The following is a 19,806-nucleotide window of genomic DNA, read 5'->3' as shown; positions in this document are numbered from 1 at the left end:
TATAATATACATATTATTTCCTAGAAATCTTGTACCGTACTAAGAGTTTATGAGATTAATTTGGGATCTTGCTATAATAAAAACATGCCTAAACAATTTTTTTATTGTTTTTTGTAGCAAACACAAAAGTCTTTTTAAACAATTCTGTGTCACATACTCTGGAGGTCATGGAGTGACCTCTAGAATAAATCGAGGTTAAATGCTCAAATTTTAACCAAAAGAAATAAAACGTATCACTGGAAACTCTGCCGATTTCAAGCACATACATGATAATCATTATCAAAGGTATTATCTTTCAATGAAATGTTCCTTTTCTATGACCTCAAAATGACCTAGGCCATAATTCTTGACCTAGAATTTTAATAACAAATCTGAAGAGATTTGAATATTATTGGGTATTTAGCACTGGTTGCCTTACTGAACACAATTATGTTTTTTTTCTTACAAGCATTCATTCTCATGTGTCAATACTGAAAAACCTCGGACACTGAACAGGTGTAAGGTTCATCTATTTTAAGAATGCTTAAGTTTACTCTAGACCTGATACCAGTGCTGTATGACCTATATGGGTTTAGTGTTTAGTTATGATTATAATACTCTAGACCTGAGAGTTGTAAAAAAAACTTTGTGAACACACTTAACACAAATATGATTCCTCTCTCTGATGAGTTTTCATGTGTTTTTTAAGACTAACATTTGATCTAAAGTTTCTTAAACATTCTGAACAGTTATATGGCTTCTCTCCTGTGTGAACTCTCAAGTGTTGTTCAAGCTGTACTTTTCGTATAAATCTTCTTGAACATTCTGAACACTCATATGGTTTCTCTCCAGTATGAATTTTGTAATGTTGTTGAAGATGTGAGTTTCTTGAAAAAGATTTAAAACACACTGAACACTGATGTGATTTCTCTCCTGTGTGAACTTTTCTATGTCTAATAAGACTGGCATTACTTGCAAAGCCTTTTTGACAAAGTGGACAGTTATACAGTTTATCTCCTATATGAACTGTTAAGTGCTGTTCTAAATTTTCTAGATTAATTCTTTTGTGACACACTAAACATCTGTGTGTTTTCTCTACCTTTTCTCCTGGATGACTTTTCATGTGGTATTTTAGATGTGAATTTTGTGTAAAACCTTTCAGACACACTGAACACTGATATGGTTTTTCTCCTGTATGAATTCTCATGTGTCGTATTACAACTGCTTTGTCTGTAAAGTGTTTTAGACACACTGCACACTGATATGGCTTTTCTCCTGTGTGAACTCTCATGTGCCGTTTTACGTATCCTTTAGTTAAAAAATCTTTTGCACACAATGAACAATTATTTGGTTTTTCTCCTATATGACCTTTCAAGTGTTGTTCAAAAATGTCTTTGTCTGTAAACTGTTCAAGGCACACTGAACACTTAAAAGGTTTCTCTGGTGTATGAACTAACATATGTTGTAAGACAATTTTCTGATCTGTAAATTCTTCCTGACAAATTGAACACTGATATAATACATGTGTTTGAGGTCTAGAATATTCCTTTTTATCTTCAGATTCTCCTACACATGCTGAACTCTCCTCACAATTTACTTCTCCATGAACTTTCATGTGTTCCATGATCATTTTTTCATCTGTGAACTCTGTGAAACATACTGAACACTGATAAATTAAATCTTCTGTATGAACTTCAAGTTTCTCTATGCCATTAGAATCAACACACACTGAACTTTCTTCAAGACTTTTTTCTTCATGAAATTTCAATTGTTGCTTGATTTCTTTATCAGAAAACTTTTTCTGACACACTGAAGACTGATGTAACAAATTTTCCACGTGAACAGGCTTGTGTTCATCTACAATGGTAATATCGTGTTTCTCTTCTCCATCATCTTTTGAGTGTTTTAAAAGAATTTTTTCATCTGATAAGTTTTGCATTGACACTGAAAACTGGCATGATCTCTCTTCTGCAGGAGCTGTAACTTCATCTTTTTTACCATTTACATCTCCTACACCCACAGAATTCTCCTCAAGTTTTTCTGCTCTATGAACTTTCATGTGTTGTATGACATCTTTTTTATCTCTAAATTCATTCTGACATGCTGTACACTGATATATTGTATCTTCTGTGTAAACTGTACCATCTTCCTCTTGAACTCGAAAATTTCCTTCCTGTGCTGAACTCTCCTCAAGTTTCTCTTCTCTATGCACTGTAGTGTGTTGTTCAAGAGTCAAATTATCTTTAAAGTCTTCCAGACACACTGAACATTTGTATAATTTGTCTTCTTCATGAACTTTCATGTGGTCTTTTAGATTAGATTTATCTGAAAAGTCTTTTAAACAAACTGAACACTGATGTGCATTTTCTCCTAAATGACTTTTCTTATGACGTATTAGACTTGCGTTACTGAAGAAGCCTTTAACACACACCGAACATTTATATCTTTTTCTTTGTGAATGAACTTTTAGGTGCTGTTTTGCATCAGCTAACCGAGAAATTCTTTTTGAATGCGATGAAAACTGATATTTCTTTCTTTCGTGAATTTTCATGTGTTGTATTAGATGTGTACTATCCGACAGGTCCTTTAGACAAACTGAACACTGGTATGACTTTTCTCCTGTATGGCATTTAATATGTTGTTTAAGATTTTCTAAACGTAAGAAGCCTTTTACACACATTGAACAGTTGTATGTTTTTTTTCTATGAACTTTTAAATGCTGGTCTAGATGTATTTTCTGAGAACATTTTTTAAAACACACTGAACACTCGTATGGTTTTTCTCCTGTATGAACCCTCATGTGTCGTATTTGACTTGATTTTTCTGCAAAGTCTTTTTGACATAATGAACACTGAAACGGTTTTTCTCCTGTATGGTGTCTCACATGTCTTAATAGCCTTGCTTTATTTATAAAACGTTCTGGACAGAAAGAACAATGAAATGGTCTCTCTCCTGTGTGGATTCGCAGGTGCTGATCAAGAAGTGACTTTTGTGAGAAATCTTTTGAACACACCGAACACTGATATTTCTCATCAGAATGAATTACCATGTGTCGTCCAAGAACTGCTTTATCTGAAAAACTTCTCTGACACACTGAGCACTGAAAAGGTTTTTCTCCTGTATGAGTTCTTGTGTGTCTTGTTAGCTTTGTTTTACTTAAAAAACCTTTAGAACACACTGCACAGTTATATGGTTTTCCTCCATTATGAACCACTAAGTGTCGATCTAAATGTGATTTTTCTGAAAACGATTTTGAACAAATAGAACACTGATAAAACTTCCCTTCTGCATGGGCTCTTAGGTGCTGTTTAAAACGTGACTTTTTAATGAATTTAGTGTTGCACAATAAACACCTGTATGGCTTATCTCCTGTATGAATTCCCATGTGTTGTTGTAGAACTTGTTTACTTGAAAAGTCTTTTAAGCACACTATACACTGAAAGGGATTTTCTTCACGATGATTCCTTAGATGTCGTATTAGACTACCCTGGTTATAAAACACTTTTTGACATTTTGAACAAGTATATGGTTTCTCTCCCGTATGAATTTTCCAGTGCTTTTGCAAATCAGTCTTTTTTGTAAATTTCTCTGAGCACAATAAACACTGGTGTGATTTCAACAAGTTTTTTTCTACATGAACTCCTGGGGGTTCCGGTTGATGTGATTTTTCTGTACAGTCATTTAGACACATTGAACACCGATGTGGTTTCACTTCTGTATGAACTCTTATCCGTTTTACTTGAGATGATTTTGTCTTAAAGACTATTCTACATTCTTGAGCCTTAAGGAGGCTTTTGCTTGATTTATCGTTCAGACAATCCATTGTAGATGATTTTTGTGGTGCAATTTTTGAGCAGTGAAACATATGTTCTCATGTAAGATCTCTTATGCAAGGAGATGTAATTGTAAAGAAAACAGAATCAAGACACAAATGTGGTCTGACTTTTTGTGTTTAAATTCAAATTTTCTAAGATATATTGAACTGTAGTAAGAAAGTTATTACTAATGAATTTCTGAATGAAGCAAAATCCTTTTTGTGTGGAATATTTATGGAAGTTTAGCATAGCAATATATACTGAATATATCATTGCTTAGTTAATCTTAAGTTAATTTTAAGCCTGCCCATAATGTTCTGCATACAAGGGGTTTTGGCATGTACACTCAACCACTATATTTCCTTGAACAACTATGTATCATGTCCAAATAAAAAACTAAAAAACTAAATATAAGTAAACAGTTACACCCTTTACACTTTAATTTTTAGTATCATTAGATCAAAAGTATAAAAACTTGCAGTTATGTTTCGTTTCAGAGGGTTATTTGAAATGTGATCTACACGCACTTCTGGCAAGAGTAATATTGAGTGACGGTGAATGTGTTTCCTTTTGAGTTGATCTTACCATGTAGATACAGTAAAATCTGGAAAGAGGGGAAGGTCATTAAGCATGGATACACATACATAAAGCCATGAGATTTTGAATCTTATTTGACAGTGGGTTCCGGACTGATGTCTGTAAATTATTTTCTAAGGCAATTACATGCTTGCCTTTGTTATATTCATCGTTCCTCTTCACAAATCAATGAAGATAATTATACTAATTAGTTTGTCACCAAAAAAAAAAGTGTTGACATTTTTACTATGAATGACAGTATACAACATGGAACACATGAGTGTTTACCCTCACTGGAGTTTACCTGGAGAGAGTTCTGGGGGTCAATGCCCCCGTGGCCTGGTCTGTGACCAGGCCTCCTGGTGGATCAGAGCCTGGTCAACCAGGCTGTTACTGCTGGTTGCACGCAATCCAACGTACGAGCCACAGCCCGGCTGGTCAGGTACAGACTTTAGGTGCTTGTCCAGTGCCAGCTTGAAGACTGCCAGGGGTCTGTTGGTAATCCCCCTTATGTGTGCTGGGAGGCAGTTGAACAGTCTCGGGCCCCTGACACTTATTGTATGGTCTCTTAACGTGCTAGTGACACCCCTGCTTTTCATTGGGGGGATGGTGCATCGTCTGCCAAGTCTTTTGCTTTCGTTGTGAGTGATTTTCGTGTGCAAGTTCGGTACTAGTCCCTCTAGGATTTTCCAGGTGTATATAATCATGTATCTCTCCCGCCTGCATTCCAGGGAATACAAGTTCAGGAACTTTAAGCGCTCCCAGTAATTGAGGTGATGGATAGTGATGGATAAAAAGTCATATTATTCACAGAATATATGACAAAACTAATTTTTTATATGAATGCTAGTACCTGATTGTGTGGAAATAATATGAAGCAGAGTATGTAATATGTTCAGGCAGAAAATCTATACACATTGTTGAAAACACAATTAATTATCCAGAAATAATCAATGGTAAATATTAAACATTTGGAGTACACACACAATGCATTTTAAGTCAAGTATTAGAAAATTACATTTCAATTTAAAATATTAACTTCTTTATTAAGTAATATGAACTTTAGTGCACTAGATGTAAATAATGCATGCACTGCATTTCATATGAATACAATGTTACAGTAATATGTAACATGTTGCACAATATTTCCATTAGTGGAGTTACATTCACAGGATGCAGAGTATGTGCATTTAGCAGCCAAGATCGCAAGTCTGCATGACTGAGCCAGGATGCTGAGTATATATGTAGTACCAGGGAGCTGAGGTGACCTTTAAGATACTGTGTATTGACACACTGACAAGTTTTATAACACTAGCTGCTGACACTTTTTCTGCAGGAATTCTGTTATATACATGAGCTTTATAGCACCGGGTCTTGGCACTGCTGAGGTGATTCTTCTGGTGAAAGGACAACCTGCAGAAAGATAAAAAATAATTAACAAAGTTTGACATTCTCTAATAAAACATCTCGGCTAATTTAAAACTGCTGCAGGATGACCTGGTCGGTTTCTTCAATACATACATGGCACATACATTTTCTAATCAGAGTTTCTCACAGTCATATAATGTTTTAAAGAAAAGTAATTATTGAACCTGACTTATGACCTGTTTTGGGGATTATCCATCCTTGCTGTCCAACCTCTTGTCTGGTTTTATTGATTTCCAGCCTCCAAGACCAGATAATATTTACCCATGGAACTGTAAATAATATACAGGCTTACGAAGTGCTAGTTTGCTTCACTTATTCACCACACTAGCACTTCTTAATCCTTTCACTGTCTACTAGGCACATCTGCATCAGTGAGGCCAGTGTCACTTACACTGATCTTCATCTCAATCATAATGCCCTCAAATGTGCTGTAAATTTTGGCCTAGGTATGAGAGAATGTGTTTGTGTGATGGTCATGCACAGTATAAAAAAATATACTTTATGCAGTGCATGACGGGAACAGTAAACATCTGACTCCGGGTTTGGCTTAAAATTACAATTATGAGACATTTTCAAGGGGCTTTTTTATGGTTTCAGTGGTCATTTCTTGGTAATGAGTGATTAATAAGAAACTGTCTATCAATTGAAATGAAAATGATGACAGTAAATAGCCATCAAATTAGGGGAAATATTTAATTTTTGACCATTATTCCTGAGGAAGAGTACTGGACCTTATTAATCATAAAATTTTTGATTACCTAACTTTTGTAATATTGTGAAATAATAAATATTAGAATGTAGCACTCCATAACCTATGTCAATATAGAGTAGTCAGCAAGAATTAGGATTAGTCTGCCCAAAATGCCTAGGCATGGTAGTGGCTTTCTTTAATAATAATAATAATAATAATAATGGGAGCAAGGGGCTAGTAACCCCTTCTCCTGTATATATTACTAAATTTAAAAGGAGAAACTTCAGTTTTTTCTTTTGGGCCACCCCACCTCAGTGGGATACGGCTGGTACGTTGAAAGAAGAATAATAATAATAATAATAATAATAATAATAATTATAATAATTATAATAATAATAATAATAATAATAATAATAATAATAATTATAATAATAATAATATTAATAATAATAATAATAATAATAATTATAATAATAATAATATCTTTATTTACTACAAGTGCATATACAAGGTATACAGGCCTAGCTGACATCAGTGACATACTACTATATAGAAAGCCACTTGTTATGCTGAGCATTTCAGGGAAGTTAAGTCAGTTTTGTCCCAGGATGCAACCCACACCAGTCGACTAACACCCAGGTACCCCATTTTAAACTGATGGGTGAACAGGGACAGCAGGTGTCTTCTGGAAAGATGTCCCTAATGTTTTCCAGCCGTACTGGAGGAAATTTGAACTCTGGACCTTAGTGTGTGAGCCGAGTGCGCTAGTGATTGAATTTTGAATTAATATAGCCCAACTTCTAAATTTGATAAAACTATATATGTACTATTCATATTCTCATTGTCACAAGTATATGGAAAACAATATATTCTTAAATTCTAATTATCTGCAATCCTCACAATTATTAAATATATTAAATATGTTAATATGCTAGAATCCTCATTACCTATAATTACAATCCAAACTGTAATCTTTAAAACAATTAAACTCAATAAATGTTATAGCATGTATATTAATACGCTATTCTCTTGTGTTCCTTGTAATTCTTAAATTTATTGTTACAACTACCGCTAGACCGTATACAGTGGACCCCCGGATAACGATTTTAATCCGTGCAAGAGGGGTAATTGTTATGCGAAATAATCGTTATGTGAATGAATTTTCCCCATAAGAAATAATGGAAATAAAATTAATCCGTGCAAGACACCCAAAAGTATGAAAAAAAATTTTTTTTACCACATGAAATGTTAATTTTAATACACACAAACTGAAAAAGGCATGCACACTTACATGACACTTAGTTTTATTGAAGATCTGGTGATGATTGATGGGATGGGAGGAGGGGAGAGAGAGTGTTAGTGTTTAGAAGGGGAATCCCCTTCCATTAGGACTTGAGGTAGCAAGTCCTTTTCTGGGGTTACTTCCCTTCTTCTTTTAATGCCACTAGGGCCAGCTTCAGAGTCACTGGACTTCTTTCGCACAAGATATCTGTCCATAGTGGCCTGTACCTCTCGTTCCTTTATGACTTGCCTAAAGTGTTTCACAACATTGTCAGTGTAATAATCACCAGCACGGCTTGCAATAGCTGTGTGAGGGTGATTTTCATCCATGAAGGTTTGCACTTCAAGCCACTTTGCACAGATTTCCTTAATCTTTGTAGTAGGCAACTTCTTCAATTTCTCTCTCCCCTCCTCTGAACCAGTTTCCCCAGGTCTGGCCTCTTGCTCTTGAAGTTGATCTATCAGCTCATCAGTGGTTAGTTCTTCATTGTCCTCCTCCACCAACTCTTCCACATCCTCCCCACTAACCTCCAACCCCAAGGACTTTCCCAATGCCACAATGGATTCCTCAAGTGGCATAATCATCTCAGGATTAGCCTCAAACCCTTCAAAATCCCTTTTGTCTACACATTCTGGCCACAGTTTCTTCCAAGCAGAGTTCAAGGTCTTCTTAGTCACTCCCTCCCAAGCCTTACCTATAAGGTTTACACAATTGAGGATATTAAAGTGATCTCTCCAAAACTCTCTTAGAGTCAGTTGAGTTTCTGAGGTCACTACAAAGCACCTTTCAAACAGAGCTTTTGTGTACAGTTTTTTGAAGTTTGCAATAACCTGCTGGTCCATGGGCTGCAGGAGAGGAGTGGTATTAGGAGGCAAAAACTTCACCTTAATGAAGCTCATGTCCCCATAAAGTCGCTCTGCCACGTCTGTAGGATGACCAGGGGCATTGTCTAACACCAGGAGGCACTTAAGTTCTAATTTCTTTTCAGTTAGGTAATCTTTCACATTGGGGGCAAATGCATGGTGTAACCAGTTATAGAAAAAGTCCCTAGTGACCCATGCCTTACTGTTTGCCCTCCACAGCACACACAAATTATCCTTGAGGACATTCTTTTGCCTGAACGCTCTGGGAGTTTCAGAGTGATACACTAATAAAGGCTTCACTTTGCAATCACCAGTAGCATTGGCACACATGAGAAGAGTAAGCCTGTCTTTCATAGGCTTATGTCCTGGGAGTGCCTTTTCCTCCTGAGTAATGTAGGTCCTGCTTGGCATTTTCTTCCAGAACAGGCCTGTTTCATCACAATTAAACACTTGTTCAGGTTTCAGTCCTTCACTGTCTATGTACTCCTTGAATTCCTGCACATATTTTTCAGCCGCTTTGTGGTCCGAACTGGCAGCCTCACCATGCCTTATCACACTATGGATGCCACTACGCTTCTTAAATCTCTCAAACCAACCTTTGCTGGCCTTAAATTCACTCACATCATCACTAGTTGCAGGCATTTTTTTAATTAAATCCTCATGCAACTTCCTAGCCTTTTCACATATGATCGCTTGAGAGACGCTATCTCCTGCTAGCTGTTTTTCATTTATCCACACCAATAAGAGTCTCTCAACATCTTCCATCACTTGCGATCTTTGTTTCGAAAACACAGTTAAACCTTTGGCAAGAACAGCTTCCTTGATTGTCTTTCTGGTGCCCACAATAGTAGCGATGGTTGATTGGGGTTTCTTGTACAACTTGACTAGGTCGGCGATACGCACTCCACTTTCATACTTATCAATGATCTCTTTCTTCATTTCAATGGGAATTCTCACCCTTATTGGTGTACGGTTGGCACTAGAAGCTTTCTTGGGGCCCATGGTCACTTATTTTCCAGAAACAGCACCGAAAACACTGTAATAATACGAAATATTCCGAGTGTATGCTTGGATGTTACCGAGGAGGCTGGCTGGTAAACAATGGCACGGGCGGCACATGTGAGGCTGGCTGAGGGCGCACATTGGACGCGTCTCGGACGAAAATCGGTGAGCGGGTTTTTAATCGGTATGCGCGGCAAAATTTTTGCGATTAAAGTAAGCGGTATGCGGATTAATCGCTATGTGATGCCATCGTTATGCGGGGGTCCACTGTATACATATAAGCAATCAATTGGTTATTGCCTAATTAGTCTTAAGATAGGCTTAAGTTTACCCAAAATGCTCTGCATATTAAGGGGATTTCTGCATGCAGACTTAAATGTCAATGACCTCTGTACAAACATTATATCATGCTGTTTACCTGGAGTTTACCTGGAGAGAGTTCCGGGGGTCAACGCCCCCGCGGCCCGGTGTCCTTTATCTGGGTTGGTAACACTCATCTCATACACTGAGGTCTGTGGTTTGATTCCCGGTATGGGTGAAAACATTACGATGTTCCCCTACGACACCTGCTGACCATGTTCATGTAGCAATAAACAGGTACCTGGGTCTTAGTCAACTGGTGTTCGTCGTATCCTGGGAACAAAATTAACCAAATTTACCTGAAATGCTCAGCATATCATGGGGCTTTTTGATGTCAGCTAGGCCTGTATAAGTTGCACTTATATAAATAAAGATAATTATTATTATTGCTGCTGTTAGTGGAGGTTGGGGGGCCATCAAACTTCAGGCCTAACTGAGCCTCACTGTACAGTATTAGTAAACGATACAGTGCCCAAAATAAGATTTTATTCCAAGCTATAACCTTGAGTGTCACTAAGAACAGAAACGAGTGCATTAAGTTATCCATTAATAAAAGGTGTCAGCCAGGACCCTGGGAGAGTCAGCAACTGAATAGTTCCTGACCTTATTAGATTATTTTATCAATAAATATTAGTAGTGTTGTAGTGATGGTTGGTGTTGTTACCTTATACTAGTAGTGTTGCAGTGATGATAGTAGTTACCTTATACTAGTAGTGTTATAGTAATTGTGGTAGTTACCTTATACTAGTAGTGTTGCAGTGATGATAGTAGTTACCTTATACTAGTAGTGTTATAGTGATTGTGGTAGTTACCTTATACTAGTAGTGTTGCAGTGATGATAGTAGTTACCTTATACTAGTAGTGTTATAGTGATTGTGGTAGTTACCTTATACTAGTAGTGTTGCAGTGATGATAGTAGTTACCTTATACTAGTAGTGTTATAGTAATTGTGGTAGTTACCTTATACTAGTAGTGTTGCAGTGATGATAGTAGTTACCTTATACTAGTAGTGTTATAGTGATTGTGGTAGTTACCTCATACTAGTAGTGTTGCAGTGATGATAGTAGTTACCTTACACTAACAGTTTACCTGGAGTTTACCTGGAGAGAGTTCCGGGGGTCAACGCCCCCGGGGCCCGGTCTGAGACCAGGCCTCCTGGTGGATCAGAGCCTGATCAACCAGGCTGTTGCTGCTGGCTGCACGCAAACCAACGTACGAGCCACAGCCCGGCTGATCCGGAACTGACTTTAGGTGCTTGTCCAGTGCCAGCTTGAAGACTGCCAGGGGTCTGTTGGTAATCCCCCTTATGTGTGCTGGGAGGCAGTTGAACAGTCTCGGGCCCCTGACACTTATTGTATAGTCTCTTAACGTGCTAGTGACACCCCTGCTTTTCATTGGGGGGATGGTGCATCGTCTGCCAAGTCTTTTGCTTTCGTAGTGAGTGATTTTCGTGTGCAAGTTCGGTACTAGTCCCTCTAGGATTTTCCAGGTGTATATAATCATGTATCTCTCCCTCCTGCGTTCCTGGGAATACAGGTTTAGGAACCTCAAGCGCTCCCAATAATTGAGGTGTTTTATCTCCGTTATGCGCGCCGTGAAAGTTCTCTGTACATTTTCTAGGTCGGCAATTTCACCTGCCTTGAAAGGTGCTGTTAGTGTGCAGCAATATTCCAGCCTAGATAGAACAAGTGACCTGAAGAGTGTCATCATGGGCTTGGCCTCCCTAGTTTTGAAGGTTCTCATTATCCATCCTGTCATTTTTCTAGCAGATGCGATTGATACAATGTTATGGTCCTTGAAGGTGAGATCCTCCGACATGATCACTCCCAGGTCTTTGACGTTGGTGTTTCGCTCTATTTTGTGGCCAGAATTTGTTTTGTACTCTGATGAAGATTTAATTTCCTCATGTTTACCATATCTGAGTAATTGAAATTTCTCATCGTTGAACTTCATATTGTTTTCTGCAGCCCACTGAAAGATTTGGTTGATGTCTGCCTGGAGCTTTGCAGTGTCTGCAATGGAAGACACTGTCATGCAGATTCGGATGTCATCTGCAAAGGAAGACACGGTGCTGTGGCTGACATCCTTGTCTATGTCGGATATAAGGATGAGGAACAAGATGGGAGCGAGTACTGTGCCTTGTGGAACAGAGCTTTTCACCGTAGCTGCCTCGGACTTTACTCTGTTGACGACTACTCTCTGTGTTCTGTTAGTGAGGAAATTATAGATCCATCGACCGACTTTTCCTGTTATTCCTTTAGCACGCATTTTGTGCACTATTACGCCATGGTCACACTTGTCGAAGGCTTTTGCAAAGTCTGTATATATTACATCTGCATTCTTTTTGTCTTCTAGTGCATTTAGGACCTTGTCGTAGTGATGATAGTAGTTACCTTACACTAACAGTGATGATGGTAGTTACCTTATACTAGTAATGTAGTGATGGTGGTAGTTGCCTTATACAAATAGCGTCGTAGTAATGGTGGTAGTTACCTTATACTAGTAGTGTTGTAGTGATGGTGGTAGTTACCTTATACTAGTAGTGTTGTAGTGATGATGGTAGTTACCTTATACTAGTAGTATTGAAGTGATTGTGGTAGTTACTAGTAGTGGTGCAGTGATGGTGGTAGTTACTAGTAGTGTTGAAGTGATGGTGGAAGTGATTGTGGTAGTGATGGTGGTAGTAATAAAGAACAATAATGGTGGTGTCAACAAGTGTTTGTTGTGCAGGATAATAATGGTAGTAGTGATGGTGGTAGTAATAAAGAACAATAATGGTGGTGTCAACAAGAGTGTTTGTTGTGCAGGATAATAATGGTAGTAGTAGTGATGGTGGTAGTAATAAAGAACAATAATGGTGGTGTCAACAAGAGTGTTTGTTGTGCAGGATAATAATGGTAGTAGTAGTGATGGTGGTAGTAATAAAGAACAATAATGGTGGTGTCAACAAGAGTGTTTGTTGTGCAGGATAATAATGGTAGTAGTAGTGATGGTGGTAGTAATAAAGAACAATAATGGTCGTGTCAACAAGAGTGTTTGTTGTGCAGGATAATAATTGTAGTAGTAGTGATGGTGGTAGTAATAAAGAACAATAATGGTGGTGTCAACAAGAGTGTTTGTTGTGCAGGATAATAATGGTAGTAGTAGTGATGGTGGTAGTAATAAAGAACAATAATGGTGGTGTCAACAAGGGTGTTTGTTGTGCAGGATAATAATGGTAGTAGTAGTGATGGTGGTAGTAATAAAGAACAATAATGGTGGTGTCAACAAGAGTGTTTGTTGTGCAGGATAATAATGGTAGTAGTAGTGATGGTGGTAGTAATAAAGAACAATAATGGTGGTGTCAACAAGTGTTTGTTGTGCAGGATAATAATGGTAGTAGTAGTGATGGTGGTAGTAATAAAGAACAATAATGGTGGTGTTAACAAGAGTGTTTGTTGTGCAGGATAATAATGGTAGTAGTAGTGATGGTGGTAGTAATAAAGAACAATAATGGTCGTGTCAACAAGGGTGTTTGTTGTGCAGGATAATAATGGTAGTAGTAGTGATGGTGGTAGTAATAAAGAACAATAATGGTGGTGTCAACAAGAGTGTTTGTTGTGCAGGATAATAATGGTAGTAGTAGTGATGGTGGTAGTAATAAAGAACAATAATGGTGGTGTCAACAAGAGTGTTTGTTGTGCAGGATAATAATGGTAGTAGTAGTGATGGTGGTAGTAATAAAGAACAATAATGGTGGTGTCAACAAGAGTGTTTGTTGTGCAGGATAATAATGGTAGTAGTAGTGATGGTGGTAGTAATAAAGAACAATAATGGTGGTGTCAACAAGAGTGTTTGTTGTGCAGGATAATAATGGTAGTAGTAGTGATGGTGGTAGTAATAAAGAACAATAATGGTGGTGACAACAAGAGTGTTTGTTGTGCAGGATAATAATGGCTGCGACTGACCTGCTCTTCTCTCTTTCCTTCCTTGCTGGTAACTCAGTCAAAATGTCAAATATGGAGGGGGTGGTATAGGTTGAGTCAGTGTAGCAGAGTGCAGGTAATATGTCAGTAATATTGTGCACCACCACCAGCAGCACCACCAGCAGCAGCAGCAGCAGATAAAACCTTCATCAGTGTTGTCACTACACCTGATAACAACAACAACAACAACACTACAACAACAATGGCTTAAAATAAATCTCTATAATTACTTTTATTTAGCCTTGTTGCACAGCTTATATTGTTATATTGGTTGTATAAAATATTATAATATGCTACATTGAATATTTCAGAATATATTTACAGGAATAAACCGAGTCATTAGTAAAATATTTCGCAAATATTTTGGTTCTTGCCAGAAACGTCAGGAATATTTTCTGTTAAATTGTTCACTATTACTACTACTACAATTACTACTACTACCATTACTACTGATACTACTACTACTACTACTACCATTACTACTGCTACTACTACTATTACTACTACCATTACTACTGCTACTACTACTACTGCTACTACCATTACTACTGCTACTACTACTACTACTACTACTACTACTACTACTACTACTACCACCATTACTACTGCTACTACTACTATTATTATTACTACTACTACTACTACCACCATTACTACTGCTACTACTACTACTATTATTACTACTTCTACTACTACTACCATTACTACTGCTACTGCCATTACTACTGCTACTACTACTATTATTATTACTACTACCACCATTACTACTGCTACTACTACTATTATTACTACTACTACTACTACCATTACTACTACTACTACCATTACTACTGCTACTACTACTATTACTATTACTACTACCACCATTACTACTGCTACTACTACTATTATTACTACTACTACTACTACCATTACTACTGCTACTACCATTACTACTGCTACTACTGCTATTATTATTACTACTACCACCATTACTACTGCTACTACTACTATTATTACTACTACTACTACTCCTACTGTGGAAAATACTGTATATATTTTCCGGAAATACGGTAATTTATAGGTAAATAGATGCCCTATATTGTATTTTTAAAAGAAGTATGGCATCGAAAACGGGAAACCTGCGGCTGGGGGGGGGTCAGTCGCCATTTTGTTTGAATTTGGATTAGAAAGGTTGGTGTAATGGGAAGAATTTTTCGTGCTCTAGAGGTTAAAATTGGGCTGACACCTCTCAAATAGGAGACGAAATTGTTGGATATGCATTCCTGCATAACTTGAGATATCAGGCGACTAGACAAGACAGCTCCAGGAACCTCAGATAAGTCTTAAGTAGTAACCTGGCCAGTGTTATTTTCATAGACAGACAGTGAGGTTTTCTGAGTATGACACATTAATCTCCAGTCAAATTGGTCAGTGTTATGATTAAGATATATTCTCCTTCTGTTGTGTAAATGTGTATATATGTGTATCTATAATCATTTATTATTTATAATATACAGTCCACAAATTTATATATTTACCAACCTTCCTGGTGATACAAATCATTTATAATTAATAGGTCCAGAGCAACTTGTGGATATGACAGTGGTAGGTATCGAAGGGGGACATTTTTTTCGACCTAGGTGTCCCAAATTCCTACTTGTCTAACTGATAAATAATAATTATCTGTGTTCATTTACTGTTATGTACATAATGATACATTCAGTTAAATGCAATTTTCCACATTTAATTTGCCTGTTGGTCTTTCTTGAACCGGAGGTAATTAGTGAAGTCATTAATTAGTAATTACTTAATAATTATATGTGAAATGACAGGAGGTGGATATTAAATTTACAAATTTACTTAATGTGTAGTGGATTATAATTATTACAATCAGGGCCGGATTAAGAAGTCTCCGGGCCCTAGACTATTCAGATTGGCGGGGCCCCTTTGAGTTACGGGTAATTATTATTATTATAATCAAAGGGGAAGCGCTAAACCCGGAGGATTATACAGCGCCTGGGGGGGGGGATGTGGAAGGCATTCAGGCTTAATTCGGGGAACTGGAGCACTGATCCAATTCCCTAAATCAAGAGCCCCTCACCAACTTCAAGGAACCTTCCCTGAGGGGAGTTACGGGTAAGCGAAGCGACCCCTTCCAGCTTGGGGGTGGGGGTGGGGGGGGGGGTCGGTGTGAGCCTGTTTAAGGTCTAATTAAATACATTCTGGCTATTTAGATTAAATTTAATAGGGAAAGTACATCAAGACAACCAAAACCATTTACCAACGGCCATTATAACTATCTTGTTAAATCATGCATTTTAAAGAGAATAAACTCAAGACAGCATAGTATTGCTAGATTAGGCTATTAAAGTAGTGACATCATGTACCTATTATATTCAGCATAACCACTACAGCACTATTATTCCCTTTATAAATCACTGACCATTATTGTTATCATTGCATCATGCATAAGACTATCAAATCATATAAACTCAAGAAAGTAAAGAATTGTTTATATTCACAGGCACTTCTTAAATAAACTTTTTTCTGGATTTCATATTGGCAAAATCATCAATTATATTCTGAAAATCAATATTTCTTGTTAGATCAGACTCAATGGTCAACAAGGCTAGGTTTCACAATTTGTCTTGGCTCATTGTTGAACGGAGCTGGTTTTTCACTCTTTTCAAAACAGAAAATGAACGTTCTCTTCACAGTTAGTAGCTGGAAGTGTTAGGTAAAGGCGATACACTATGTCAACATTAGGGAAGGTTTCTGAGATACCTGCATTTCTTAAATGTTTCAAAGCAGCTGAGGACGCACATTTTTCAGGTGGAGTTTTAATCTGATTCATATACCCAGAAAAATGAACTATTTCTTCAACAAATGTGTCCTGAACATCTGCTGAAAGGTGTTGTTGCAACTTTAGTGCAGCTTCTCTCAATTCTGCATCTGGCATAGTAGTAATTTTGAACAGAAATCCAAACTTGTCATTGAGATTCTGGTAGATTTCTTTTCTTTTCACCAATTCTGTAATCAGTGAATCCAGAATGACAAAGTATGTAACTGTCTTACATTTCTGCCTTGGTAGCAACACAATTTCATTGTCTGGCTCTTCAAAATTGCGTTTCCTCTTCCTTGACCGCTGATGATCAGCCCGGTAACTGTAGTCTTTCACCAGCAGTTTAGCTTTCTCTTCAAACATTTCAAAAGCTTCATCATTGCGAAGTGAGCTTACAAATTCCACTAAGCCTGCATAGAGGTTAGCACAAGTAGCCATTTCAATTTCAATTTTCTGAAGTGTCTTGTTCGTGGCATTTAACCGTTCCAGTATACAGTCCCAAAGCACACAGAGTAAGGCCAATTCAAAATTTTCCAATTTTGATGCTTAGCTGGCTGCTTCGCTTCTTGTAGTTGCTGTCTGGTCTTCATCCTCTGCTATTTGGATTAAAGCAGAACGTATTTCAGCAAAGCTGTCTTTCAAAGCATGTATTGCATCATGCTGCGCTGACCACCTTGTTGTTGATAATGATTTGATGACATCTCCATGAATGGTTGACTTGAGTATGCTCCACCGATGCGTTGAAGCAGAGAAAAAAATTAAAGAGTGCTTGTAAAAGTCCAAAAAATGAAACTGCAGCGACACAACACTCCGTAGCACATGACCCAACAAGATTAAGAGAATGTGCTGAGCAGGGCACATATTCAGCAAGTGGGTTGATTTGCTTGATATGGGCTTGCAATCCATTATATTTACCCGACATGTTACTTGCATTGTCGTAGCTCTGGCCACGGCAATCCATAATAGAGAGATCATGTTCAAGCAGAGTATCCAGTACTACATTCATCATTGTTTCTCCATCATGGCCCGAAAGAGGAATGAATTTTATAAAGCGCTCTACAGGCTTACCACTGGAGTCGACAAAGCGAACAATGAATGTAAATTGATCTGTATGTGAAGTATCTGGTGTTGAATCCAGTCATTCCTGGAGTGGAACCACAGTCGATGGCCTCCACTCCAAACCAACAGATACAGATACTAATGCCGGAAAAAAAAATCCCCCCCCCAGTACCAACAATACCACCAGTCCGATAACATTCTTCTTTGCAAATATACAGGGTCTAAAGCCAGCAACAAACAACAAAATACCTTTCATCCGTGGACTGCTTGCAGAGGCAAAGGCAATGTTCGCGGCTTTCACTGAGACCCACATAAAGGATCACTTGGACAACGAAATATGGATCCCAGGTTACAACCTATACAGATGTGACAGAGTGAACAGGCAAAAGGGGGGGGGGGGTTGGCCTGTACATTGCAGAGTCACTTGTTTGCACAGAACTGCTTAATGCCTCAAATGATGTAGTGGAAGTTTTAGCAGTAAAGGTTGAGAACCAAAACCTAGTCATTGTGGTAGTCTACAAGCCTCCGGATGCAACATCCCAGCAATTCCAGGAACAGCTGTTAAAAATTGACCACTGTCTGGAAAATCTTCCAGCTCCTGCACCCAACATCTTGCTCCTGGGCCGACATAATGAGACTAGTCACGAGGGAGCATTAACCAAATTCAATTTCAATAACAAAAACATAAAGTGGGACCAAGTAAACCAAGTCCTAACCGATATAAGCTGGGAAGATATACTAAGCAACACAGACCCCAACTTATGCCTAGAACAGATTAACTCGGTGGCACTCGATGTATGCACAAGGCTTATTCCTCTAAGAAAAAGGAGGAGTAGATGTAAAATAGAAAGAGACAGGCGCTCCCTTTACAGGCGACGGAAAAGAATAACAGAGCGGCTAAAAGAGGTCAATATATCTGAAATGCGTAGGGAGACACTGGTCAGAGAAATAGCAAGCATCGAACTTAAGCTAAAAGAATCCTTTAGGAGTCAGGAATCGCGGGAAGAACTAAAAGCCATAAATGAAATCGAAAGAAGCCCAAAGTATTTCTTCTCCTATGCCAAATGAAAATCGAGAACAACGTCCAGTATTGGGCCCCTACTTAAACAAGATGGGTCCTACACAGATGACAGCAAGGAAATGAGTGAGCTACTCAAGTCCCAATATGACTCAGTTTTTAGCAAGCCGCTAACCAGACTGAGAGTCGAAGATCAAAATGAATTTTTTATGAGAGATCCACAAAATTTGATTAACACAAGCCTATCCGATGTTATCCTGACGCCAAATGACTTCGAACAGGCGATAAATGACATGCCCATGCACTCTGCCCCAGGGCCAGACTCATGGAACTCTGTGATCATCAAGAACTGCAAGAAGCCCCTATCACGAGCCTTTTCCATCCTATGGAGAGGGAGCATGGACACGGGGGTCGTCCCACAGTTACTAAAAACAACAGACATAGCCCCACTCCACAAAGGGGGCAGTAAAGCAACAGCAAAGAACTACAGACCAATAGCACTAACATCCCATATCATAAAAATCTTTGAAAGGGTCCTAAGAAGCAAGATCACCACCCATCTAGAAACCCATCAGTTACACAACCCAGGGCAACATGGGTTTAGAACAGGTCGCTCCTGTCTGTCTCAACTATTGGATCACTACGACAAGGTCCTAAATGCACTAGAAGACAAAAAGAATGCGGATGTAATATATACAGACTTTGCAAAAGCCTTCGACAAGTGTGACCATGGCGTAATAGCGCACAAAATGCGTGCTAAAGGAATAACAGGAAAAGTCGGTCGATGGATCTATAATTTCCTCACTAACAGAACACAGAGAGTAGTCGTCAACAGAATAAAGTCCGAGGCAGCTACGGTGAAAAACTCTGTTCCACAAGGCACAGTACTCGCTCCCATCTTGTTCCTCATCCTCATATCTGACATAGACAAGGATGTCAGCCAC

General features: G+C 38.2%; 1 protein-coding gene across 6 annotated transcripts; it reads right to left on the bottom strand.

Annotated features, from left to right (window-relative positions):
• Window positions 1-89: 89 nt before the first annotated feature.
• Window positions 90-14,142, bottom strand: LOC128700469 (zinc finger protein 271). 6 transcript variants are annotated; one of them, XM_070098983.1, is made up of 4 exons: window positions 13,944-14,142; window positions 10,055-10,269; window positions 4,675-5,783; window positions 90-4,398 (listed from the first exon to the last, which is right to left on the bottom strand). In XM_070098983.1, the coding sequence occupies exon 4, from the start codon at window positions 3,842-3,844 to the stop codon at window positions 638-640; it is 3,207 nt and encodes a 1,068-aa protein (XP_069955084.1). In that variant the 5' UTR covers window positions 3,845-4,398; window positions 4,675-5,783; window positions 10,055-10,269; window positions 13,944-14,142; the 3' UTR covers window positions 90-637. The 6 variants fall into 6 exon arrangements, with proteins under 6 accessions (XP_069955084.1, XP_069955086.1, XP_069955083.1 ...); XM_070098985.1 differs by having other exon boundaries at window positions 5,723-5,783; XM_070098982.1 differs by having other exon boundaries at window positions 90-5,783.
• Window positions 14,143-19,806: the final 5,664 nt, after the last annotated feature.

This window comes from Cherax quadricarinatus, chromosome 65 (genome assembly GCF_038502225.1).
Source record: "Cherax quadricarinatus isolate ZL_2023a chromosome 65, ASM3850222v1, whole genome shotgun sequence".
Taxonomy (NCBI): Eukaryota; Metazoa; Arthropoda; class Malacostraca; order Decapoda; family Parastacidae; genus Cherax; species Cherax quadricarinatus.
This window is presented reverse-complemented; position numbering and strand designations above follow the sequence as displayed.